General features: G+C 42.9%; 1 protein-coding gene across 7 annotated transcripts in view; it reads left to right on the forward strand.

Annotated features, from left to right (window-relative positions):
• UNC13B (unc-13 homolog B) overlaps window positions 1-27,959 on the forward strand; it is a 216,498-nt gene that overhangs the window by 182,863 nt on the left and 5,676 nt on the right. For 5 of the 7 annotated variants that reach the window (XM_074569514.1, XM_074569515.1, XM_074569509.1 and 2 more), the window contains 7 exons: window positions 5,324-5,412; window positions 8,083-8,235; window positions 10,093-10,216; window positions 18,488-18,544; window positions 23,021-23,101; window positions 23,501-23,648; window positions 26,469-26,525. In XM_074569514.1, the coding sequence (XP_074425615.1) occupies window positions 5,324-5,412; window positions 8,083-8,235; window positions 10,093-10,216; window positions 18,488-18,544; window positions 23,021-23,101; window positions 23,501-23,648; window positions 26,469-26,525 (709 nt within the window). The remainder of the gene's footprint in view (window positions 1-5,323; window positions 5,413-8,082; window positions 8,236-10,092; window positions 10,217-18,487; window positions 18,545-23,020; window positions 23,102-23,500; window positions 23,649-26,468; window positions 26,526-27,959) is intronic. The other 2 variants (XM_074569516.1, XM_074569512.1) reach the window with 1 other exon arrangement.

The raw sequence follows: 27,959 nt of genomic DNA on the forward strand, positions 1-27,959 counted from the left end.
GTTCTCAAAAATGTTGTTGAGAACTAGGTATCAAATATTCCATGGTTCTTGTGGCAGGTTGGTTAGATGTACCATGTGTGAAGCCAGAAGTTCGGGACTGATTTCAGTTACTTTGTACTTGTGGCTTCATCTGCTTCTGTTTCACACATCCATCTCCATCTGCAGCTGTAGTAGTGCACAACTCTGGAAAGCTTTGAAATTCTACTGCTGCTACCTAGCACTCTTTGCTGGTGCATCCAGAACACACTTATATGGAAATACATATCACTTATTCCGTTTTGCAGCAAGGGAAATGAAGTGACAGGGCTCACCCACAGTACCCTGCAGTGTAACGGCATAACGTGAAACAGAAATGCTTGCCCAGTACTATTTCTTGAGATTGGGCTTCTTGATATGGTGTCTTTCTTTTACTTTTTTTTTCCCCCAAATGAAGAGTGGTACCTTTTCCCCCCGCTTCTCTTATTCTTTTTCCAACTGTAATACTCTGAAGCACAAAACAGGGCAAAAATTGCCCAGCATCTCTGGGTTTAGCAAGTTGACATCATATAGTCTGTGAACACTGAAGCTCTGTTGGTGTCCTTATTGTTTCTGACTAGTAGAGAGCTCCGTGTGAAGGAATTCTCTTAGGTCTGTGCTTGAAATCTCAAGATACGTGTGTATATATATATATATATACACACACACATGCACACACAGAAAGAAGTATCTTAAATGACTTTTAGGATTTGTAATCAATACTTTTATTTCCCTTTTGAGCCGTGTTGATCTCAAGGGATCAAAACAACTTCACTGTGGCTCAGTAGCATTCTCAGACATTCCTAAAGCACGTTTTGGAAAGGCAGCGTTTGTGGAGTGGCAGGTAGCATTAAAAGCATAATGAGCAGTGGAATCGGGGGGTGAGTCCTGGACATGAATACCTTTTGAAACCTATGATTCCTTTGAATGTCTCCAGTACACCCACAGAACGGAGACTGTAATTTATGTCTGTGCTAAAGTGAGCTATATAGATTCATTGCTAGTGTTTGCCTGAACTTGGCCCCATTTACTTAATCATTCATACATTATCTAATAAAACCAAATGCGACTTGCATTTTCTACCCACCTCTGCAGTTTTCCTCCAGACTTCAGCCTGCTCTGTGCACTGTCCCTGAAACCAGAATAAGCCTTTCTCATTTTGCTTGAGAGATGGCTTTCTTCAGGTCATTATCTTGCTTAGCTTTTCATGAGTTAGGAACTCCTGGCACTGAAATTAAAAGGTGCTGTACTGCATTGTCCACTGCTGAAGCCCAGATGTGCTGTGGAAGCCTAGTTTAAAACATTTCTGCACTTTTTTTTCCCCAAACTCAAGCATGTGGGGTGAGTATCAGAGACAAGTATTGCCTAGAGAACCCAAAGAATTAGCTGCTGCGTAGCAGCAGATTGTCATCATACAATTTTCATGCCTTCGGTTTCAAGCTAATCTGTACAATTACTGCTTCAGGAAACTCTCCTCTTAATGCTCAGCCAGGGTTAGCCCACATTTTAAATCCTAAGTTAGCTACCTGAATAACAAATTGCAGTACAACTTAGAAACGGCCAAGACTTGATAGCGATGTTCTCAAAGGATTTGTGGTACGTACTGATTGCTTCTCTTTAGCAGTCCACATGCCATAGCTCAGGCCACCCTAGTATTTGAGAAGCTGTTTGGATTCAGCACTCTTGAATCCTATAGAAAAGGGGGAGATGCATGAAAATTCAGCGCAAGCAAGACTCTAAAGGGAGGGTAGATCTGTTGAGCTCCCTGCTTCATGGTCACCTCTGCAGAGGGGAGCTCCTGGGTGCTGGTGGAGGGAGGCAGAACAAAAATCAGCAGCTTCAAGCTGGAGCCAGACGATCTCTATAACTTGCATAAAGCTAAAATAGGAGAGCAGGACAAAATTCTCTAGCTACTGCTATGCCATATCAGACCTGATGATTTCACAGGTTCTCTGGCTTTACCACCTGAATTATTTAACATCTTCAACCTTCTAGAAGGTAAGAGCTGTGTCCTTCCAGCTACAGAAGAGCGTCCAGTTCTGGTTGCTTGTGCTTCGCCAGTGCATGTAGAAGCCAAAGAAGAACTAATGACATCTCTTGGAAAACTTGGAAGCCCATCACAGATTCATAGGCTCATGGGTTCCATTTCACCCATGAGAGAAGCAGATCAATCTGAACTGCAGTTCATAACATTGTACTGTAAATGCCACCATCCAGATTAGTAGAGAACTTGAGATTTCAGCCCTGAATGTGCTTGGATGAGACTTCGAACCCTGTATTTTCTGATGTGCCAAGTCCCAGATCTTTGCAGGAAATTAACAGGGACATGCTTTCTTCCCTGAAGTAGGGTTAACTCTTCCCTCTTTGTTGGCACCTCAGTTTTCTGTATTGCACATTTGGTCTCAAATGCAGAACTATGGCCATGCCAGACAATATTTCCACTGGAGCTGGAGCATTTGCTCAGAGATCAGAAGCTACCTCACTGTGGATACTGTCCCGTGTTCTGCACAGAGAACTTTTCATTAGCCTTCTTCCTCTGAATCATCTCCGATACACCCACAGAATGGAGATCATAAGCCTGCTGAGCTCCAGCTTCCGATAGAAATGGTCTGGACGTGACACATGGCAGTGACCCAGCTGCCTAATAGTGCTTTCTGCATTACTCTAGCAGCCAGATTTGTCATGCAGTCCAAGTAGCATTTGCTGCTATCAGTGATAGCTGATGTGCTTAGAATTCATTGGCTGAGCAGCAACAGCAAAACGTACACTGTTCCGTTAGAGCACTGTTATCAGTGCTTCACCATATCAGCAAAGAACAGTTTGCAGTAACTCCACATGCTACAGGGACTCTGTAACTGGTGTGTAATTTCTGTATGTGAAACAGTGCTACACACCTACCGGCAGCTTCCTAATGGACTTAAGTCACACTCAAGTAATTCCCTGAAATTTGCTTTCAAGCCAAAGTGCACCAATGCCTAATCATTAATGATTAGTATTGTTTTACGTGGACTCCTCCTTACATAGTAGCAGTTGCTCAGAAGACAATAGCCTTTCTAGGATGACAGAGGACTTGCTGGATACTGAACCAGAATGCTTACGACCAGGGCTTTGCTTTCTGAGGGTGATGCTGGGCACCTTGAAGTTATATCTGGGCAGCTGTCTTGCCAGTTGCACCCAGAGAGCTGTGAACTGATGTTCTGGAGGGAAGCTCGTTCCTCACCATAGATAATGGAGCTCTTCCCCTTGGCAAAGCATTGCTCCAGCTGTCCCTTCTTACGGTACAGGGCTGGCAATCAGCTTTCTTCTGCTCCTGAGAAGATCAGTTTGCAGTCAACAGATACAATAGCAAGGAGAAGCTCAGAGGTTGTTGGTGAGCTCTCCATGTCACCTCACAGTAAAACAGGTCATCAATTGCATGGTTCATGAACCAGGGCAGTAAGTTGTTGATCCTTACCTCAAACATCCTCTAGACCATGTATCTGGTAGCTTATAAAGTAGAAGTAAATAGTGAAGAATAGGTATCTTGTGCCAAATCCTTCTGGCTTTTTTTTTTTTTAATCTGGAAAAGCAGTTACTTGAACTGTTTTGATGAATCATGAACTGGTCCTGCCTCAAGTCTTCCAGAAATGGCCAAAATCGGAGGACTGTTCAGGGCTATTAACTGTAGATGGCAAACCAGTCAGCTTGTGACTTGTTGCCGCTTTATGCGGTAGGAGAAGGAAAGGGTTAATATAGGGGCAAGACAAATCCCCACCAACAGATGCTGGTTTTGTTTTGTTGCCTGCAAGCTTGGCTAGAATGACCGCTGATTGGCATATTAGCTTCCTTCTGCTTTCACAGACCAAGGGAATTATAAACGTAACAGAATACAAATTCACTTTAATAAAGGAAAAATAATCAGAGCTAGCAATGGCTAAAGTTATAAGGCTTAAGTAATCATAATTTTCTTCGATTTTTTTAAAATTATTTTTAAAATTCTGATCCAGTAGTTTCATTAGCACAGGTTCAAATGTCTAATAGAGCCAGTTTTCCATGACAGCTTACAACAGGAAAATTAACAGATCAGATTCCAAATCCCCTGAGGCTTGGCTTTCTCTGACAGATGCTGAGGAATATGAAGAGGGCTTCAGCACTGCATATAGAAGTGGGAACTCCTGTGATGTTCAAATCCTGTATAGCTGCATGCGTGGATATACCATAAAAAATCTGAACTGATTTTTAACCTCTGTACTGGCATCTGGCTCATTACATTTGTAAATAGATAACTCTGCCTTAGAGGTAAGGGCAGAAGCTCTGAATGCCAAATTTTCCTTTCTGGAAGGTTTTTGTTTTACAAGCAGCTTGCCTGCCTGCATACAAAAGCAAATCTATTCTACAAGTTACTTTTTCATAGCAACTGATGCCAATACATTCAACATCTGTTGTTATGAGTACACACGGGTAGGTTTCTCAGAAGTGTCTCTTTCGAGGCTGGAGGGATGACTGCAGCTGGAATACAGGGCACTGTTGAATGTAAAAACAGGTGGCTTTGGGCTGATAATAATGGAGCAAGCACTTTCTTACAGAATGTGCCAAGGTGTCAGCAGCATCCATGTAGTGCTTGGGGCACTTTTCCTGTTTGGTTTGTGAAGTCTCCTCTGAACAGTTGTATAAAAAAAGCTGTTTAGCACCATGGGAGGGTAGAGCTACTTCTGTTCAATATGCACAGCTGAGATTATGCTTTCCAAAAGTGATCAGTGCACAACAGTTCCTGTCATGGTATTGTGGCCAGACTTTCAAAATAGCTGGGGTCCAGTCTTCTGAGAGCAGTGGCGGGGTCAGTTTTCAGTTTGAATACTGACAGCAGGGCAGAAGGTGAAATAGCATCTTTCAAGACCATGCAGGGAGAAATGCACAAGTAAATAACATCCAGTCTGAAAAGCCGTGTCTCCTTCTATACTTAGAGGGGTGAAATGACCCGTGAGCCCAAGGTAGTACACAGTGCCTGGTGATTTCTCAGCCTGCTTACTCCGTTGGCCACAGGGAGTTCACATTCACTTTCTTTCTCAACTTTGCAAATATCAGGAAGGGTATCAGAGGGTATTGGAGCCTGGGGAAACCACTGGCTGCTGTTTAGGCAAGTATCTGTTGATGATTTCACAGCTTCTATAACAGCAGCAGGCAGTGGAGGAGAGCATCGTAGCTGGCAGAGTCCAGTGGTGATAGTTCACCTGCTTATTGAGAGTAACCTCAACAGTGAGGAGCAGCACTGTGAAGGACAGCAGACTGCCCTCTGGGTTCAAGCTAAGTGCTATTCTTTCGTCCACAGTTGGATGCAGAAGCAAGTGACCATCTCAAAGAGCTCCAGGTGAAGCTGAACAATGTTTTGGATGAGCTGAGTGCAGTGTTTGGTAACAGGTGAGTATAACGAGGTCTCTGTCCTTGAAGCGTTCCTTTATTTTGTCTAATCTCATTCAGTCAGGTTAAGAAGAGAAACTCATGTTAACTGCATTATATTTTTCTTTTTGTCATAAATTCATGGTCTTTCAAATACTGAGACCATGTGAAGAAGTGAAAAATTTTTTAAAAGCCTCTCTTTTCTGTATTGCGCTGCTTAGAAAGGTAACATGGAGATCTCTCAACTGTGAAATGTCTTTGAATTACATAGAGTGATTTTTTTCTCTAAGTAGTGCCTGTCAGTAACAGAATTGCCTGCTCCTTTATTGCTCAGAAAGCAGCTTCCAGCTTAGCGTTTATGAAGCAACGTTCTTGTTTAAACCTTCTGCTCTAAACGTATGAAACAGCTGAATGATTTCTGATTGTTAAATGCATATTGGAATAAGAAGGAAACAGGTTTAGAATTTGAGATTGACTTGTTCTAATGTTGCAGTGAATGGTGTTTTCTAATGTTTCAAGGGGAGGAGCTCTTTAAAGTATTGCCGGAGTAATTGATGGCAATTAAGTTTTATTGCAAATCACGTTACCATTTACCTGAGGATAAAAATGTGCTCAACTTCATAATAATTTTGTAGTGAACCATAAAAGATGTCAATTAAGCAAAATCTAGAAATGCAGGGTTTCCAGCTGATCTTCAAAAACAACCACTTGTCATGGTTAATCCCATTCATTTCATGTTGTGCTTTATAACAGGACTAATGCAGGCGTGAACTGGAGTATAGATGAAACATGGGCATGGGGAATAAAACAAATTTTACCAACTTATTCTCCTACAGTCTACGGGTTTGCAGTACTTATGACCAAAAAAGTATGTTGGGATTTGTCAGTGACTATTTGGATTTCAGCACGCAGAGCTAAGTGGGGAGATAAGTGAGGAATTCCCATTGCCAGTAATGGATGCCATAGCAAGAAATGGAGTGATTCAAACTGTAACTGAATTGAATCGATAATGTTCATAATTAGATGGAGGATGACTGAGAAATCATAATTAGGGGGTGAATTTTCTTGCATGAAACCTGTCTCCGTGGTGTCACTGCTACAAGACAATTAAGGTACAATCTTGACATTTGCAAATACAGTTTAAAGAGATTATTCAGTTTCAGCATACCTACCAGGAAGTGCTTGAGAGAGATGTGCCAGCAAGAGATTTAGCCAGTCAGGCAGCTCAGATGCTTCGCTCATTCCTTAACAGTAACAGAGAATGAAAAGCAGAGCTGCAGTTTACTGTATAAGCAGGATCTTCTAAAGGGTGTAAATGTGGGAGGTAAAGCAGATATCCACAATATTCTGTGCAGAGTCTGTAAACCATTGCTCCCACACCACTATGCACACCTCACACTGCAGATCTTAACTTCTCTTCATCTGTGTGAGATAATTGCGCCTGCTGGGAAAGCAGCACACATCCAGAGAGCCTCGCCACCTTTGTGCTGAGAGGGGATTATGTCTGGACACAGAAGCGTTTTCTGCTTTAAAGGATATCATAGAGAAAAGAAGCCTGGATAAGGCTAGCTTCTCTTTTGTTCTCGAAGGATGTTGGATTGACGGAGGGAATTCCTGCGGGATTTGCTCCAGTGAGAGGCAGGTTAGAAGAGAGCAAGAGGGACCATGAGGCTGGAGGTGGAAGTGTGGGAGAGGAAAGAGGTGACGAAGGGGTGGAGAAGGAAGGTGAGAGCCGCAGGGCAAAGGTGTTGTATGCTAGCACCCAACTCAGAAATGTCCTAGGCGGCTCACACAGCAGTTCAGGCCACTTAAGCAGCTATAATACTGATTTCCAAACCCGTGTTCCTGCTCTTAAACCTTTACCCCAGCTCCTAGCACTGACTCCTCTTCCTGGTCTCAAACCGTTACTGGATAGCTAAATGACACTTGTAACGCCTGTTGTTAGCAACTGTTCTTTTAAATGTCAAAGCATTTTCATTTATTCACTGAATTGATACATTGACAGCTCTGCTGATCTGTTCATCATTTTTAACCATTGTATTATTTCATTTTGAACTTTCTCTTAGCAGTAAGAGATGGAACAGTAACTGTGCTGTAATGGCTTGCGTGTCACTTCATTACAGTGACGCTGATGGTTTCACAGCTGAGCCCCACATCCCATTCTGACACCTTGATACAGCATGGGCTGTATGGCAGTGGACTGGTTTCAACCTGCCTTCAGGCTGTCTCTAATGTGTTAAAAACTTACCCCGTGTTGGGTCATAACCTCATTACTGCCCATGGACTCCTGGGTGCTCAGAATTGTGCATGCATTGTGGCGTTGCTCTATACGATATCCCAGTCTCTGCAGTGTAACGCCCTGTGTAGAGAGCAAAGATACAGCAGGGTGCTTCAAGCTAAGAATAACAGTGTTTCTTGAAATCAGGAAAGGATCGTTTCTTTTTGCAAGCTGAATGAACAAACTCCGGTTGTGTTCAGAGGTAGTAGGCTGTCTGTGGACGATGGGCATAAGGAAGTGGGTAGGACGGCCCTTGGTGACAAATGCAGAAAGGAAATGCACAGCAAATCTCAGGAAGGAAGAGTGTGTAATTGAGGGCATAGTTAATAGCCTTGCAATATTTAACTTATGTACTAAAGCCGAGATCTCTGCCACTGATAAGTCTTCGTTTTGCCTCTCTCCTATCTGTTCAGCTTCCAGACTCGCATTGATGAGTGTGTCAAGCAGATGTCCGATATCCTCTGTCAGGTGAAAGGGACAGGAAACGTTGCTGCTAATGCCAGAAACACGGTTGCGCAAGACGCAGATAATGTCCTGAGGCCATTGATGGATTTCCTGGATGGAAAGTAAGCAAATGTTCAAGTGTACGTTATGCATACAGTGCATCAGATTGGGAACAGGATTGGGAAAGAATTAATGGCTTTTCTTCCCATATCTGCCTCTCAAGCCATAGATCATCTCTTCAGCCTTCATTCAATGCCAAAGCACACCCTCTGTTCTTCTTTCTCCCTCTGGGAAATATAGCAATCAGCAAAACACGCTGCTGATCAGGTAGTGGGAAAGGCTGAAATTCTAAATTTACTAGCTACATTTTTCTTCCTATACAAATTGTACTGTAGCCAATTAGCACACATTGCAAACCATAGTTATATACCGGACACATATACTACTCACTATCCCAGTCATGTTAAACATGCACGTTCTAGTCACGTGTGGTGCTGTTCTGAATAGAAAATAAGCTTCTGAACTATGTGATGTACATGAGCTTCGTCTGTTGCTTTAATTAACTGCTGCCATTAACACCATGCAGCATGATTCAGCTGTACAGGGACTTTTTGTGGGTAACTGCTCATAATTCTCATCAGCTAAGCCTTGATCTACAAAGAAAACCAGTTTTTAATCATTGTAGAAGTTAAACTTCTTGCTGATGCACAGCAGTTCTTTGTTTTGTAAGAGGTGGAGAGCAATTTTCCTAATAAATGCTGTGAGAGATGTGAAGTTTTACGAGTTTAAAACATAATTTATTTTGTTACTCTTTGTATTGATTGTCCCATCTTTCCTTTGGGTCACCGTGTACTAAGTGACTCTCTGCAGCAATCATTACATCTAGGAGCCCTCTCATTTGAGCATTTTCCATGCATGCTTCCACGATTCCTGAGAAACCACCTTCCTTTGTATCACTGGGGACTTGGTACGCTATGCGCTTTTTGTCCAGCTGCGGAGCAAGTAATTTTGATTATGATAATCTGAGTCTGGATTATTTTCGTATCTCCTTTACGGAAGGAGAGTCTTTTTTGATGCTTCCTGCACCCTACCCACATCGTTCTTGTCCCTGTTTGGTTTTGTTCATTTACTGTCTAACCAGCCATGGGGAAAAAAGGGAGAGTCTGCGAGAAAATGTAACACAACGTAGAAGAGTCATCTGTGCATTGCCGCTGGCTGCATAGTTCCTGCTTTGTAGCTCTCCCAGTGTGATCAGTAAATGCCAAAGTCCAACGATCATTTTGAAGAAGAATCTAACATCTCTTGGCTTTCTTTTGGTAGCCTCTACAATAATAAAGGAGGAATGACTAGGGAGATAAAGCAGAACTTCTTTCTGTAAAAGGGAATAAACATATGGTAGGTGATTGGCAGTGAATGCAATTGCAACAAAATACAGAGTCCAAGAATTGCTTCAAGGTGATTATAGAGATAGATTTAGGGACTTCAGCACCTATCAGAAGCTGTGCAGGAATTTCTGTGTAGCAGTCTGGGAAGTATTAATTTAGGTATTGAACAAAAGTCATTATAATAACCCCTTGAAGTTTAAAACCTATTATTCTACATTTGTTTGTAATTTTTTCTTATCTACCCTGTAAATTTGATACATCAGGAAGTATCTTCGTAAAGGAAACCAGATCAATGGTACCTGCTCTTATTTGGATAATTCCCGACCACCATAACTTAGTGATATCTTCTGGTAATCCCTAGGTCAATAAATACAAATGGTTGAGGTCAGAAATGTCAATAATCCATTTTGGCCAAACGTATTTAGTGCTGAATCTCCAAGGCTGCACTTTATGAAAAGGGAAGATTTTTACCCTTAAAGCAATCGTTATGACAGACTGCTTTGGGTAGGGCACTGGTTCTCCTGTTACACATCTCCTTTTTCCCTTGCAAATTGCATTCTTTGAACTTACTCAGTTCTTGCTCTCTCCCTGCAGCCTGACACTGTTTGCGACTGTGTGTGAAAAGACGGTGTTGAAACGCGTGTTGAAAGAGCTCTGGAGGGTGGTAATGAATACCATGGAGAAGCTGATTGTACTGCCTCCTCTTACAGACCATACGGTAAAGCATTTTCTTCTTCCTGACTCATAGCAGAAGGTGTTGCCATTGCCTGTGTAACTCATCTCTTTGACCTAGTGAGTCATCTGTCCAGGTAAATTTGTCTGCACATAGCCTGCTCGAGGATGGAAAAATATGTCTGTAACCTAGTAAAGTAAGAGAGCAACTCTCTTTATAATAGGGTTGCAAGATATGGAGCACACTCTAGAAAAAAAACAATTCAAAGTCCATGATCCAAAAGGAGTTGCCATCAAGTATATCAAATCATGTTAATCAGGGGTTTGCAATCCTTTAAAGAGAGCTGCGTATGTGGGATTATTGGGCAGTCAGTGTTGTCTTCATGGCCTGTAAACACCTGTAAATACTTTTGCCTAATTACTGTGGTCTGTTAGTCAGGTGTCTCTCTGTATAGATGTAGTTAATTTGGGCTTGCTTTTTAATGGCACCACCTCCTGTTTTACCCCCCAGAAGGCTTTAACATCAGTATGGGCTGGCATGATTTCTGTGTCTCTGATGTTGGGAAGTTGGAAGCAAGTCCAGATAGTTTGCGTTCAAAGGCAGTCTTTTATATAATTGTTCAGCTGTGTGGACATACGGGATGAATGTGTGTCATGAATGTAGTGGTGTTTTTAACAATGGACAATTAACTTCTTCTCCAATTTTGAGAAACCACAGAAACTGATTAAATGTCAGTCACGCATGCCCAGCTGCTCTGGGGGATGACACTCAGTTGGAGGCAGAGTGAAGTTTGGGCTATAACCTTGTTATTTAGAGACAATCCAGAACTTCTTTTCATCTCTGTGTTGGGAGTAAACTTGTGGTCTGTGGCTAGTTTATGCTGATTTGTTTTCTTCCCAGTAGTGGGTAGAATGATAGTGGTTTTCACTATTCAGCTGTTGCCTACGTATTTTGAGTGGACTTCTTGGGTTGCAGCGTCTAGAGAAGTGATGCAAACCTGCATTTTGCAATAAGTGTTTCTTGCTGTGAGAGGGATGGCCTTTGTCTCTAGCTTTGACGAAGACAACTTTAAACAAAACTGCTGAGACACAGTGTGCAGTCATACCTACTAAGCATAAAATTAGCATGAGGTGTAATTTGCTTGCTCTGAGCTTGGATTTGGAGTAATCATTTCTGACTTCCTTTTTAATTTATAAAGGACAAAAAGAATTACCAAAATTTAAGCGGATGAAATTTCCTTCAGTTGAATTGCTTTAAAAAGGAGTCTTTGGGGATAGGTGCTAAAGTCATCATGTAAGAGCAGCATTAATGTGACCCCTTCAGAATGGAAGCAGTGAGATCAAGAGCCTTGGAGACAACCAGGGAGGAGCTGCATGAGCTTTACACTTGCTAGTTTCGAATTTAAAGGCGGAGTAGGAGAGTGATTCGGTGCTTGTATCACGAAGGCAATAAGTGTGATCAGCCAATTCTTCCAACCTGCAGGATGTTGCTATAAGCCACTTTTGAGTAGTTTCTTGTTGCCATCACTTCAGCTTCAAATTGAGAAGCTCTCTTTGTGTAATGAAGCACATCCTCAGTTTTCTGAGATAATGCAAAATACTCATAGCTGTATTTTTAGCTGTCTAATCAATTGTATCATAGTGAGGAGGCTGAACTAGTCCAAACTGTAAAAGAGTTGAACAGGAGGTTGTGAACAGTGAAGTGATTAAAATGGCCTTGTCTGAAGTCCATGAGCAGGGAACCCGTGGCAAAGCTAGTCGGGCTACAGGGGCAAAGAGCTGCTTCCACTGTCCCCTGGGACATAACGATTTATTCTGTCACCACCAGATTTTCATAATCCCTAGTAATGAAGACTGGCAGGGAAAGACGAGGCAAAACTCAGGGTTGACAGTGTGGGCAGAAGCAGTACTTCCTCTTTGCTATTCTACTTCTCTGCCATGCACCTCTTATCTAATTTTGCTTTCACTTTTTTTTTTCTTTCAAAAGCACATCAGACTCAGAAATAGCCCCAGGCACTGTAACTCACTTTCCTCACAACCCTCAGCAATAGAAAGCTCTAGTGCTGCCTCTCCGTGTCTGAAGGACCACTGGATGGGGATCACCGTCCTAAAACTCTGCAGCCCTTAAGAAGCAGGGGATATTCATCGTAGAAGAGAGTCCCTTTTATGGAATATTTTCTCTCCTTTCTGTAAAATTGCTAGAGGTGCAAAAGTGTTTTTGATGGTGGTCATGGAAAGCATACTCGGGTAGAAGGTTCCTGACACGCTGCAGTGTGTCGCACTTGTTGCTTGTGTGACCCTGTCACTGTACAGTGCTTTAATGCTGGTTGCTCGCCGGACCGATCTACTCCATTTAAATTAGCTCAGCCTGTATGGAAGGAAAATCTGAGCTCTGCTCTTCCATTCTCTGCTGCTCAGGTGAGAAAGCTCAGGTGGGGCTCAGGTGAGAAAGCAGTCAGACGCTGCCCATGAAGGATGCAATGGGGATGGGGTTGTTTTACAGCTTCCCACTGTGATGGACCTGAGCTGCAGGTGCCTTAACGGCTTTCAGATGAGCGGCTTCTACCTCTCTGAGCATTGACTGCCTGTGGGTTGTGAAATTAGTAGCAACATGATCTCCAGTAACTCACCGAGCAGTTCACACCTCACTAGTTTTAACTAAAGATCAACATTTAATTAAACGCTCTCCGTCTTGGATGAGTGGATATGCAAACATAGCTCTCTGGAAATCCTTATTTTGGGGTTCAGTGCACAACGCTTGGGGATATTAAAGGATTAGTTATACATTTCTTTCTCCCTCGCTGCTTAGGACGAAAGTATAGCATGCCAACAGTGACTAGTCAGGTCAATGAAGACTTGCTTAATTTACACACAGATGATTCCTCTGGAGCCTCTCCCTTATTTATTTCACACGGTACACTGCAGCCATTCACGTGAGGCTCCATTTGTTCTTGCTCCTGCTGTGCTTTTTTCTACTCATCAGACTTCTCTTCACTAAATGAGAATGTGGTCCAGGGTAAGAACAAAATTTTCTTTAGGCTGCGGACAGATTTTACACGTGACTTCCAAACTGGCTGTTCTTCAGGCCCATCTGCAAGCAGCACCACTCCAGAGCTATTCTGTGGTGGAGAAGATTGCAGCTTTAAGAGGTTTTCTGAAACCTTTCACCTTTCTTAACTTGTGTTAGTTTAAATGAGTCCTCTCCCTTGTGCCAGCTAGGAGTGAAAAAGTCCAAGGCTTCCTCTGTGATGAGGAGAAAAAGCTTTCTTAGCCTTGGATGAAATGATGGTCTGTGAACTGCACATGTGCCCAGATCTCTGTACAGACAAGTAATTATTTTCCCTTTTCCTCACTTCTAAGACTATTTTCTCACTATTTAAGACACCACAACGCTAAAAAATAGTGCTGTTTTTTAATGGGTGGTAGCAAACATTGGCTGATGATATAGTTTTTATAAATGAACATAAGTGCTGCTAATAAATGATCACATCTTGTTGTTGTTGAATGAAAGAATTAAAAAAAATGTGGGAAAGGAATGTACAATACCAGATGAAACTTCTTTGCACTGGTATGTCTCAGAAAAAGAAGCCAGAGTAATAATATGTTTTCCAAAAAAGGAGTGGAATTCAGAAGACTTGCAGTAGGCTTTTGTTTCCTAACTTCATCAGCTGAGCAGTAGGACAGTTAAGCTGTGAGAGTTTGAGATGCTTCTAACATAAATCAGTGCAGTTTGGTTGGCTTCTAGCAATTAGACTTGAGTCAGCTGAGGATCTTTCTCTGAATGCTTTCACTGAGTCGGGGAAAAAAGACAGTCGGACCATTAACGAGGAATTCAAAATCTTTGTGGGGTGGACTATAGATGTCTTTCATGTTTCCAAAAATTTAGGAAGTTAAAATTATTTCATGGGAAGAACCAGGAAAACCAGCAGTAAGATCTGTCCCTTTTCCAGCTACATTTGCCACAGAGCTAGTCAGAAACAATTCATAATAAGGACTTAATTTTTCCTCATCTTCCATCCTTGATGTTTTAATCAATTCCATTGTAGGCAGCTTTTCTCAAAACTACCTGATATTTAAGCTTAGTTGTTTTCATTCCCTAGAGGCACACATAGAATAAGTGCTGACTATAGAGCTTTGTGCTATGTTTTCCATTAATAAATAACTTTTTTGAGGAGGTATAGCGTCTTGTTTACAAGAATGCCATTTGGCAGAGGAAGGAGCTGTCCCAATTTTCATGAGATGTTGCCAGCATTGATGACAAACTCATTGTAACAGTAAAATAACCTCCTTGCAGACACATTGACAGAGATTGTCACTGATTGATGAGAATTTCCTTAGCGGGCAAGAGTTGAGGAACTGAGGAGTAGTTATCTGGGCAGCTTTGTTCCTTGAAGCGTATCAAGTCACTAGGTATTGCTTAGTGTTACCAACCTGCCCTCCTTAGAAGCCTGCAGCAGGGAGACTACGTGCCTAGGTGGGTTAATGTTGTTGTCCAAATTTATATTAAATAAAACAAGTGTCCAATGAAGGCTGAAAATACTGTCTCAAGAAATGTTAACATCAGTGTGTTTTGAGACTGCCCCCTTAACTTTTTCAAAATTCAGGTTATAAAAATGTTAATTTTTTTTCTGCTTGGTCAACAGGCATGAAAACCTTAAGTTTTAAGACCCATGAGTCAAGCAAACTTCGTGACTAATTGTACAGAATAGCAGGCACATCTGTTGGATACCAGAGCACTGGCTGAAGCTGTGTCTGCTGGTGGATTATTTGGTGTGGCCCACAGTGAAATCTCTTTGTTGCTCCTGGTGTGCAGTCATGTTCAACCTCGCTCACTGGAAACACAGAGAATTTCGTACTCTTTCAGTGTAGAGAGTTGTACTCTGACATTAACCATTGGATACTGGCAGCAAGGAAAGCTCCCAGTCTCAGTTCAGAAGCCTTCCTTTATGGATGCATTGTCCTTATCTGCACTTTTCCCCCCCTCCAAGACTTGTGAATTTAATCAATTATTTCTTGTTCTTCTGTTTAGCTGTGAAGTCAGTGATGTTCATGCTTTATTGACTTGTATTCAACAAACATAAAAGGCTGAGGAACAGTGAGGGTTAGGTGATAGTTATGGATAGAGCAAATCAAGAAGTTGTCTGTGATTTCAGGTCACAGAGTCTTTCAGCTTGAAGAAATTTCTGAAGCTGGCAAAACTAAAGAAAAGGTATCTCATCTAAAAATACACTTTTTGACTGCTGTTGTAATGGGCAGAGGGTGTCCGGTGTCTCGGTCTTTCAGCACTTCTTTGCTGAGGGGCACCCATCAGTGGGCCTGATATTAACTCTAATCCTAGAAAAAAAAGAATTATTTCAGCAATGATCTTTGCAGTAGAACCCAATTCCCAGAGTCTCCTCTGCAAATGCATGTATGGAATAGTTCCTGCTCCACACAGTACTGACTTAAAAGGCCACAAATAAACAAATACCAAAGAAGACAGCAAAGAAAACAGACTGAGTGGCATAGGCAGGGGCAAAGGGCAATATAATAATTCTGGTTTTAGATCTTGCTTTGTTACAGTTTGAGGGTAGCATTTTGACAGGGATGGGAAGTGGTCATGGCAGGTGTGGTTAAGTGAGAGGGTGAAGGGCTGTTGAGATGAGAAAAAGTAGTAAAGGAGACAGAAGGAGAGCTGTAGAAAGGAGAATCGTTCTATGATTCACTGGAGCCCTTTGGGGAAATGTGGTCCTCATGGAAGCAGCAGTTTCCGAATAAGATGAGCTTCATCCTGTCCCAGGTCTGTCCCTACTGGAAAGTGCCACCCACCAGTGCCTGTCCCTGGAAGCTTATTTCAGACATTCATCTGGGACATCCCCCCAGGAACTTCTCAGCTGATACCTGTGATGACATTTACACATACTTTTAACACTAGCCCCTAATAATCAGTTACAACAGAGGAGAGACAAAGATCATCTTTGAGAGAGCAGATCTCCTGACATACCTAAGGCATTACTGAGAGAGATAATAGAAGGGAGGTTTAATTAGAGAAGAGGCTTGGTTCTGAAGCCCAAATCTGACCGGCCTAAGAGGGCTGAAGTGGAGGGCAAAGTTTCATTATATGATAGATGCACAATTCATACACAGAATTAGAGTAGGCTGGGTTTTTTTTTCCCCCAACTGGAGTAACTGGCAATTGTGACTCTTTTTAAAGAAAAAGACAAGATCAGATGAATGAAAAGGAGCAAAGTGGAAGAAAATAAATTCCAGTACACCCCATAAAGCATCTCTGGGAGAAGAGACTGAAGGATTGTCTTGGTTGCTTTTGGCTTTCTCATTAAATTTTGGACTTAACTCCCCAGGCAGAAAGGAATATTGCACAACAGAGAAATGCTGTGGTGAGGAAAAGGAAAAAAATGTCTTTGTTTTAACCATTGCAGAGGACGTAGAATGTTAACACTAGAGTGTTAAGTGACTTGAAGCAAGGTATCCCGTCACTGGGATTTATCTTCCCTTTTTTGTTTCTTCATTGGTCATACAGCCATCAGTATGTGTGGCTTACATCAGTAAGCCACCATGGGGAAAGAATAGAATCCTAGAATCATATAAGTTGGAAAAGACCCTTGGGATCATCGAGTCCAACCATCAACCCCACTCTATAAAGTTCTCCCCTACACCATATCCCCCAACACCACATCTAAACGAGTCTTAAACACATTCAGGGATGGTGACTCCACCACCTCCCTGGGCAGCCTATTCCAGTGTCTGACCACTCTTTCTGTGAAGAATTTTTTCCTAATGTCCAGTCTAAACCTACCCTGCTGCAGCTTGAAGCCATTCCCACTTATTTTATCGCTAATTACCTGTGAGAAGAGACCAGCACCAACCTCTCTACAATGTCCTTTCAAGTAGTTGTAGAGAGTGATGAGGTCTCCCCTCAGCCTCCTCTTCCTCAAGCTAAACAGTCCCAGCTCCTTCAGTCGCTCCTCATCAGATTTATTCTCCAGGCCCTTCACCAGCTTCGTTGCCCTCCTCTGCACTCACTCCAGCACCTCGAGATCTCTCTCGTATTGAGGTGCCCAGAACTGGACACAGTACTCAAGGTGTGGCCTCACCAGTGTTGAGTACAGGGGGATAATCACTTCCCTCCTTCTGCTGGTCACTCTATTTCTAATACAAGCCAGGATGCCATTGGCCCTTTTGGCCACCTGGGCACACTGCTGGCTCATGTTCAGCCACTTGTCAATTAGAACCCCCAGGTCCTTTTCTGCCAGGCAGGTCTCCAGCCACACTTCCCCAAGCCTGTAGCGATGCATGGGGTCGTTGTGGCCCAAGTGCATGACCTGGCACTTGACCTTGTTGAAGCTTATACCATTAGTGTTGGCCCATTGGTCCAATCTATCCCAGTCTCTCTGTAGAGCCTCCCTATCCTTATGCAGATCAACACTCCCGCTTAACTTGGTGTCATCTGCAAACTTGCTGATGATACACTCTGTGTCCTTATCAAGGTCATCAATAAAGATGTTAAACAGAAATGGTCCCAACACTGAGCCCTGAGGAACACCGCTTGTGACCGGCCGCCAGCTGGATTCAACTCCATTGACCACCACTCTTTGGGGCCACCCATCCAGCCAGTGCTTGATCCAGCAGATCGTATGCTCATCCAGGCCATGAGCAGACAGTTTTTCCATGAGAATTCTATGGGGAACAGTGTCAAATGCTTTTCGAAAGTCTAGGTAGACAATGTCCACAGCCGTTCCCTCATCCAATAATGAGGTCATCTTGTCATAGAAGGAGATCAGGTTCATCAGGCAGGACCTGAAGAAGAGCCATTGGCCAAGCTTTTGACATGTAAAGGCCGTGGTGTAGTATTCACTGGACTTTGTTTGCTGATCTCTCACCCGAGAACTGCTCAGATCCAGTTTTGTTTCTGATCCGGTGTATGCTTACCCCCACCCTACTGACTGGGCTCTGCTTCTATAGAGAGATTGTCATCAGTTGTGTGATCTTTTGCTTTGGCTAGTCTTTCACTGTCTTCATGTGTATTTAGACATTTGAAGGCATATCCTGTTTAAATGGGTGGCTGCTGTAAGCAAGAGTGAACCAGTTAGCAAAATATTGTGCTCCAAAATACCTCTTGATGTGGTATCCACGGAAATGCCAGGTTTTATACTAGGTAATAAACTGCCAAGGAGTCAAGTTGCTGTAACTGGCCTTGAGGTGGTTGTGTGAAGTTCTAGCTGTGAACTGACTTAACTTGCTCAAAGGAAAAACATGCAAAGCTTGTTTATAATCTTTTTTTCCCCTTCCTTTCTTTTCTAACTTCTTGCAATCATAGGGCACCCAGTTGATTTTCAATGCTGCTAAGGAACTGGGACACTTGTCAAAATTGAAGGTATTGTTCTGCATGACTTGTGTTAACGGCCATGTGTGTAAGCGTGGAAATGTGTTAGTGCATAGCATGTCTTGTGCTTCCAGTGGCTTGTCGCTAAATGCAATTGTAGAGAAATGCTTTTAAATGCATTAAATGTGCTTTTAAATGCATTCTGCTGACATTAGTATTGTGTTTAAATTACCTGTTAAATTTTGTTGTGGGTTTAATCATGAAAGTAGTTTCTCTCTTCTGTAGATACAGTGGTCGGTTTGGTATATCAATTTAAAATGAAAGAAACAGAGATCTCAATATCTGGCCAGTTCCTCTGTATCCCTCTATACATCCTCTGTATGTATAAAAGGGAGTCCCTTATGTGATGCTGGTAATGAGGTATCAGTAGGAAAAATGATTGTGCTAGCTATTGATGAATTATATGAACTGTTACAAAAATAACTGTTGCTTATGGAAGAGAGCCTGTGTCTGTAAATTCCTTCTGCGTGGGCTCTCTTTACAGGCAAGCTGGCATTTAGCATGAAGGCTATGTTGATGTGTTTTGACAGTGCATGACGTGACAGTGCATGACATGAGCATTGCTAAGTGCACGCCACCTCATCGTGAGCCAATCAAGCATTAATTCACTGGTCACGACAGGAATGGTATGAAAATAGTGACGCCTTACAACATTCAAACTGCACTGTGCTGTGGTTTGACTTGTGCTACAAAACAGATATTGTGCAAGAGGAGGTCTAAATCTGAAGCGTCACAGTGCACAAATTGTGCTCCAAGGAACACAGAGCTGAATGTGAACTCTGTCTCAGAGTGTGATCAGGGAAATTTCCCACAGCAAAGAGCATTCTCCTAAGTGATTAATGCAATTTCAAAATGCATTCATCATTTCCCAAAAATTTTATCTTTTGTCTTGAGCACTTATTACAACTGTCTTAATACAATTATCTGTTTCCCATGACCAGAAGACACATTTTACATATGCATGTTTATAAGCCAAGCCACAATTCATTTAAGGTCGTGCTTATTAGCAGTCCTAGTAAGTGATCTGGACATGCAGGTGTGTCGTTAGATGCACACACTTTTCCCCAGCTGCATTTTGAGGCTGTTACATAGCAGTTAACAGTGACTTAACATAGTTCCTTAAGTGTGGTTCCCCAGGGGAATAGCTGCCACCAGTGCTGGGGGACGGCCCCGTGCACTCCCACAGCCAGGCTGTCCTCCGTGGTGACATGGTGGCTCACGAGGATTGCACTACCTCTGCTGTCTCCAGCACTTACAATGCTCCATGACGCTTCCATGGGAGAAATGGGGAGAGAGGAGCTTTGTATCCAGCATGGGAGAGTGGGAGCTGGACCACAGCCTCCAAATATGACTCCATTTTCCTCGGAGTATTCCCTTCCTGTTTCAAAAGCAACAGCATTTGGAGGAAGAGAAGCCATCGCATGCACTCCTGGTGTCCAAGGGGGAGTGCTCTGGCTCTGAATTTGCTCTGTTTCTCCTCCCAGGCCACAAGGACAAGTTTGTCCACAGGCGACTGCGAGTTCCTGTGGCTTGCTTGCATTCCCTGGCATAGTCAGTGACATTCACTGTTATCTTTTACTTCTTCCATATTCTCTCATTACTGGAATTTCTTAATATATGCAAGGTGCCTTTTGCCAGAAGAGAGTTTGAAGCTTTGTCTGTTTCCATTCGCACGGGTCAGATGAAGTCCATCCCTCCGCAGCAGCCTGTCTTCAGTTCAGTTGCTGTAAAGCTTCACTTTGGTAACTCTGGACTGCATTTTTAGAAAGGCATGTAATCATGTAAATCAGGTGTGTGATCAAGCCTTTATCTGCATGTCCACATATAGGACTACAGCAGCACAGGAACACAGGATTTTATATGTGGCAAGTGAGCTGTACACAAGTGTGAAAGCACTCTGCCACCTGAATTCTGCAGACCTTTAGTTCAGACAGATGGTGTGAACCAACACTGCATCCAAAAATTTCCAGAAGAGTAAAGGTATTACAAGAGTGTAAACTGCTTGGGTCTGTGTAAGCATTGTGGATATTATCTTTTTTTTCTATCCTTTTGGTTTTGTGGACACATACAAGCTAACAGGGAAGCCATGAGTAAATGACTCTTCAGAGCCCCTCTCCTGTGCATTTTGCAGTTCCACTAAAAGCCTGTGAAAATTATGGGATGGATTTTAAGCTTTATTTGTCTTAAATAGAACAGGGGTAACAGAGGTCTAGTGAATCAGATAACTCAGCTGAAAACTGAGACTGACAGACCTGACAAGCACAGGCTCTTGTCCTGATGACAAATCAATTTCACAGTGTATTTTAAAATGCTCAGAAAACCAAGCATGAAACTGGCACCTTGGTGCCACGTATCTGCCTCCCATTTATTATCAGACTCTTTCTGCTCTGTTTGCTTAATCGCCGGCATCTGGGGCAGGGAGCAGCAGCCTCCCCTCCTGTGCGCTGCCCCCAGGGTAACCAGCCGAGCTCAGACCGCAGAGCTTCTGAGAGTACCTGTGGAGAATACAAGGATGAATATGAGAGACCACGAAAAGATTTTATTTTTTTTTTATTTTCACTTCTTGAAGTTGCATAATTATTTGACGTAAATATTTGTGGCTAGCAATCTGGGAAGTGCAAGGTAGCACTCTGTGCAGTCCTTTATAGGAACAGTGTGGGATTTGCAGAGGGCAGGGTGTGCAGGGGAATGATGGTCGTGGGCTCATTGGTGTGTAGGTGCAAGCACTACCCGTCCAGTCACGGGGTTATTTTTACATAATGTGTTAAAGTAAACAGCACTAGGAAACTCTCTTAGAAGGCAGTGCTGTGTTGCTGTGCAATGACAGCATGGGCACCAGTGGGGTGACCACTCAGACAAGGGTAAATGAGCTCTTTAGGTGTTGAAGAGAAAAATGCTGACCACCTGGTTTCTGTCGCAGTGTGGGGAATCTAGCAGGGAGACCTAGAAAGTCACTTTAACAGACATGAAAGTCACCCTGCCTTTGGGACACAGCTACCCTGGCTAAATTGGCCTCTCCCACAAACCTGGCCTTGGGCTCTGGCTGACTGTGCACTCAATCTGACTGTCAGACAGAGAATGTTTTACCCTCTGTGTACTGAAGCGTGAAGCCACATCATCTTCAATTGAACTGCTCACGAAGAGGGAGGAGAGCTATCGCTCCCCTAAGGATGGCTTGTCGAAACAGAAGACACTTTGCAGCTTACAGAGGGCTGTGCCACTGCACATGGCTTTGCAGACCAGCAGCAGCCTGCATGGGGGAAGGAGGCAGGTTGAGGCATGTCTCTACTCAATAAAGTGCAGTGCAAGCTTGTCTGGCATACTGCTGACTTGAGGCACCTTCCGTGTAGTTGGATGCAGCACTGTGCAAAGGTGCTAGCTAGATGCCTGTGAGAAGCAAGGCAAATGCTTAGCACTGCTCCTAGACTGCAGTGAGACCCATCTGCGTCAGGCAGGAGGTGGATGGTGGTGGGTAATGAATGGTAACAGCACCCGGCAATGAGAAGAATCAACAGGCTGTGAGATAGCCAGCAGGCTTATCAGCGTGAAATGCACACAGGATGCCACACACTAGGCATGCTTTACTTAAAGACAATTTAGTGGACAAGTCTCCCGGAAGGTGTCTCTTATCAGAGGCTATGTCGTGTTCAAAGGAGAGATAAGTAGCCTTTGCCCAATTCGCCTGCATTTTTTTGATGAATGCTTCAGCACCTAGGCTGCAGCCCTCAGGCCTGAGCCTTCAGCAGCTCAAAGAGTTAGAATTTGGGTTTTGTTTTCCCTGGACCTAAACTAAGCATCAGAGAGAAGAAGCTTAGTGAAACACCAAAGGATGACACATCCTTGTAGTCAGGCAGGAGTTTAACGGGGATATGCTCCCACTGCAGGAAAGGGAATCCCTTCCCAAGGCTCTTTGCTATTAGAGATGGTGGGTCTTAATGGGAGCAACTTTTTCTTTTAGCAAAGGTTTTTTCTAGAGCACGTTGCTTGTTTGTTTTTCTTCCTCTATACCAACGATACAATGTATTAGTGACATTTATAGATGGAAGAAGTAAATCCACAAGCAACATCAAACAACTTTGCCCAATACCTGGTTCTCAGAATTCCTTGATTTAGATGGTGTTTTGAGACACTTTTTGTGGTTGCTTTAAAATGACAGGGGTAGCACGCAGACTCCTGTTGGCGTTTTCTGAGAGGTAGACTGGTTTTTAAATTGACACTTATCTCTGTCCAGTTCCTCTCCTTATTTCTCTCTTCTGTGCCTGCAAGAAGCAGAGAAAGTGGGTTCATTTTAAAGTTAAGCTGTAATAAATGACTCTGAGAGGCTCCATTACACATTTCTTAAGCAGCTGAATTAATGCTGTGGCCATGTAGCCACAGCATGAATCCAGAGAAAGAGGTGACACCAGCGACTCCTTTTCCTTTAGTCTCTGACAGCATACTCATGTCAAATATAATGGTTGTTTGCAGGATCATATGGTGAGAGAAGAAACCAGGAGTCTCACTCCAAAGCAGTGTGCTGTTTTGGATCTGGCACTGGATACGATCAAAGTAAGTGATGCCATTTTTGTCTGTCATTCCCTTGCTCCATCCCCAAATACGATTTGGGAGGATAGTGCCTGGGAGCATATTTCAGGAGATTCCAGGAGTCTGTCACTGCTGTTACAGCGATAAAGGCACTAAGCAAGTGATACTGCCATGTTTGTGTAAACCTGAATAGTCTCAGGTGACTGGCATGTGCTAGGAGCCAGAATGTTTATATTTAAGTGCTTTGGAAGAGGAGAGCTATGAGCAGCTGGTATCAGTTGGTCTGAGAGCTGGATTTCCAGTACAGAAGCTATTTTGCGAATTTTTCCTTCTCTTTCCCATTCACACACACAATAACATGTAAATGTTGATCGCTGGTTGCAATTCTTACTCGATATTTTTCCTGTTTGTTTTTACTCCTAGCAATATTTCCATGCTGGTGGGAATGGTCTGAAGAAAACTTTCTTGGAGAAGAGTCCAGACCTGCAGTCACTCCGATATGCTCTCTCCCTCTACACTCAGACCACAGACACTCTCATCAAAACCTTTGTCCAGACTCAAACAGCTCAGGGTAAGACTCTTTTGTGTTGTTGGCAAAGTTGAATGGAGCTATCTGCTCTGTTCGTAATTGCTCTGTCTTGTACTGCCAGTTTGTAGAGTGCTTTTGGCAGTAACGTTTCTGGAAACGTGACAGTTCAGAGCTTTTGAAACTGGGAAGGAGGAAAAGGGCTTTTTTTTCCCACTTAACAACTACATTTTGAGAGAACAGAAATATGTGAAACATAAGGCCTGGGGTGTTTGTGGTCTTTTTTTCTGCAGTCCTCACTTAGCAGTCACGTTTCATGAATTAATGTGGGTGGGTGACTTAAAAGAAGTGAAATTTGAAGTTATTGTACTGAGATTTACGTGGTGGTGTGAGGGACCATTTCAGCAAGACACCACCACAGAAATTTGAAGTTACTGTACTGAGACTTATGCAGTGGTGTGAGAGAACATTTCAGCAAGACACCGCCACAGAAGCTAGTTGGTACCTGTGTCACAGGCCAGCTGCCACCAGCCCATGTAGTCCTGACTAAGGCTGATGGACAGCAATGTGATGAGTCGCAGAGCTACACGCTGCCTGTAAAGGGAAAAGTCTCTTAGGAGAGTAACTTAGGAGAGTGTTTTGTCTGCAGCCAGTCCAGGGTATGCGTGAGCTAGATGATTACAAATCACCACAACATATTAGTAAGCTACTGGGATACATCACTGGAGTTCTTTGGTAGCTCTCTGGGAAGGCACAATAGTGGTGCTATTTCATTGATTTGGCGCTATTTCATTGCTTTCATGTTGTACAGAATAATTTGGTCTCTTGTCAGCGACCTTCACTGGCTGACTATGGATCTCACTAATGTCAGGAAGAGGGGACAGATAATGTTAGAGATTAGGTCAAAACTGAAACTGATGTTTAAAATTTTCAGGCTGTTTAAATACAAGCCCTGGCATTGGGCTACTACATTTCGTCAGCAAAAGTCATGCAGTTCCATGGAGTTGTCTTTCTGACACCTTTTTGCTTGGGGTCCTTTTTTCTTTAATCCTTCCAAGCCTATGGGAAATGGCGACCCCACAGACTGTGCTAACTCTGTCAGCATATTGTCACATGGAGCCCTGAAATCAAGGGGAAAGCAGTCTCTAGCCAACACACTTTTCCTTCATGTGCAAGTGAGACTGCTCAATACTGGCATTCCCCAACCACTGGAGTTGGTTGGGGAGTACCTAGTACTCCCCTAGTGCCTACGAGTACTGATACCTAGAATTCCTGAGCAAAACAAGGTTTGTTTTCAAAGTGAGAAGTTGAGTGTCGTTTCGGGGACTGAATTATACTAGCCTTTAGCAGCACGATCTATTCTTGCTTAGGTTGAAGCTGCATTAAAACACTGAAGTTAACTAAAGTTCAGTACCTGCATTTGAGAGAATGGTCCTGTAGCTGTGTCCTGGCAGAGCAACGATGACATCCAGTGGCCAGACAGGTCAAAGACTGCTACATCCACAAGGGACACCAGAACTCGGCTGTTGCCATTAGAGTTACACAAAACACTTTTTAACTGCAAACTTGCATGCAGAGTGTATTTTCAGTCTTTGCTGTTCTATGGCAAATATTTCCATTATATATCCAGACCATGAACTGAAGCTAGCTTTTTTAATGTGGATCCCATTATCTTGTTGTGATCAGCCGGGATATAAGGTTGTGTGCAGCACTGCTCTCTACACTCCATGCTACAGTTAGGAGTGTTTAAAACTAGAGGAAGAAGATACTCTGTTGAAGTTGCAAAGAGGCAAATTCAAAGCTGATAAAAGGAAGCAGCTTCATGCAATGCATGACTTGACTATAAAAACTCCAGTGAGGGTGAGCATTTAGCAGATACACAAAGAGAATTTAAAATAATCTGAAAGCAGCAGAAATATACAGAGTTGCCACAGAAGTGTGTGTGTTGGGTATTTTCATTTTTCTTTAAGAAGCTTGGAAGGAATTAAGCTCTAGTTTTAGGACATAAGAAGTGCTCATTATGAGGTCCTCAATTATATCTCATAGCTGACTGATGACATTTCTCTGTGGCTTGTCTGAGCCTCTTTAGGAGACAGGTACTGAGTGTGGTGGTCCACTGAGCTGGTCCAAATCAGCATCGTCTACATTAGTAGGCTTCAGAGTTTTGGACCCTGTTTGGGGAACAAAAGACTGGAGTTATGCCACCTAATATCTGTAGGATCGATGATGGAATATCTCTGAGAAAGGCATGACTGAGTTTGGGGCTAGAAAAGAATATTGCTTGCATACACTTCTCAGTAACCCCAGGTGGCAGGTTGGTTTGGAGATCTGCACGTGTGCTGGGGGGACAGAAGGGGCAGCACTAGTATTTACAGCTGGCATCCACTTACCAGAGCTCTCTGACTGATGTTTCCCTTTGCATAAGTCAGGCTTCTCACAAGCCTATGGGAGGAAATGGCTATATGCAGACCTATTTAAATGCTGACTGTTTGCCTTCTCTTACTTCACTGCTCAATGGTTGCTTCTTCCAGTTTGTGAGGTGTCTGTTGCCCTCGTTTTCTCACTGAGCAGGCTTCTACAGCAGTATGCCATTAAACGTTTGATCTGCAAAGTTGGATCATGGCTTGCAGTTTAGTTATGCCAGCACAAATTCTGTTCTTGTTTTATCCCAGACAATCCCGTGCTCTCAGACAGCCTTGCTCTCCAAAGCCTGTGTTGGTGCAGAAGATCTAAGAGGATATTTTGTCTGTTAAGAGCTAGAATATTTGCCTTGTATTTGTTTAAGTGACACCACTAATTGGATTGTAATTCACACTCTTCTCTCTTTATCCTGCTTGCTTCTTGCCTTTTGAATTCATGTCTCAGTGCATGATGGGAAAGGTATTAGGTTTACCGCTAATGAGGACGTTCTTCCTGATAAGGGTATGTTCAAGACTAATGTTGTTACCATAACAACATTAGCCAGCTGCCTTGCTTTTGAAGTAATCTTTCCCATGCTCGGAAACCTTTTCCAGAGACCTGTTCCCTTTAGCTCCCCGTAGAAGTGAACTTTCACCAAATGCTTGCATCCCACAAACGGAGCCACAGGTTGCACGGTGTAGAAGTCTGTACCCTGCTTGAGAGCCTGTCCCCAAGCTTGAGATTCATTCACGGGATGTGAAAGCTGTCTGGAAAATTGACTGGTTTTTGAGAGATGCTACAGACTTGTTCCCCTACCTTTTACCATGGGCTGTGTATTGCTGTTTCAAGTCCTAGACTTGCATGCGTATGGTCTGCCGAGACAGGCTACTGTAATACATGGTTATGTCTGATATGCACTCAAAGTTATGTCCAAGCTTGAAACATCTGGCTAGAAGGGGGGTTAGCTAAATGTCTGGGTGCTCAGGAGAGCCTTAAAAAAAATTAAGTTTTGCGTTTCATCTCTCAATTTATGTTCTGCTGTCCGAAGTCTTTTTGTTTTCTTAGGTGAAATATGTCCATAACCCATTGCACGAGCTCAGTTCTGCAGTTTCACCTTCCAATATCACAATACCAATGAGATTTTCTTGTCAATATTTAAATCTGCTTGTCACTAAACGTGCAAGTACGTGTATATACACAGTTGTACGTGATCAGAATATTTTTCACTGGCCATCTACAAAGTGATTTTTTCATCTATGAACAGTTCAGTTAATAGAACAAGATTTTTGTATGAAAAGACAAGAACGAAGGTAAAAAAGAAAAGATCTAAAGTTTGTCTCCCTCAAAGATAATGAGATGGTTCTGCTGTCATTCCTCTGAAGCATCAGTGTCTCGTTTAGAACCTATTAATTACACTAAAGATCAGTAAAATGAAGACCTCAGTGTTTGGCGGCTGATGTTTCTGCAGATGTGGCCCGATAAAGTTGCTACATACTGTTGGTAATCTTGTCTTTTCCCACGGAAAATGCCAACAGTGTTAAGTGACAGATCTCACCATCAGATGGGTTAGGTCAATAATTAAGCCTGTCAGTTTTAAAGCTCTTGTGCTTCTGTACAGAAAAGAAGGAACACTGCCCATCCAAGCTGGGAGAAAACAGTACATTCAAGATCCTGTACAAATGTTACAGCCTAGAGGCTGTTTATTGTACTCAGGTCAAGAATGAGAATCTTTCCTGAGATATTATCTCACCCTGAGATAATAATTTGAAGTTCTGCTATGTTTGCTCAGATACTTTTACTTGTATATTAATGTGACTTTCACTGCCTACAGTTCTGTGCCATGTAATTCTCTTCAGAGAATTGCACAGATTAGCTCTCAACCTCTTGGTTTTTAAATGAGTGTTTTTGCTGCCTGCAGACTGTTCTTGTGAAAGTTGATGTGTTAGATCTATCTAA

Source organism: Larus michahellis, chromosome Z (genome assembly GCF_964199755.1).
Source record: "Larus michahellis chromosome Z, bLarMic1.1, whole genome shotgun sequence".
In the NCBI taxonomy this organism is placed as follows: Eukaryota; Metazoa; Chordata; class Aves; order Charadriiformes; family Laridae; genus Larus; species Larus michahellis.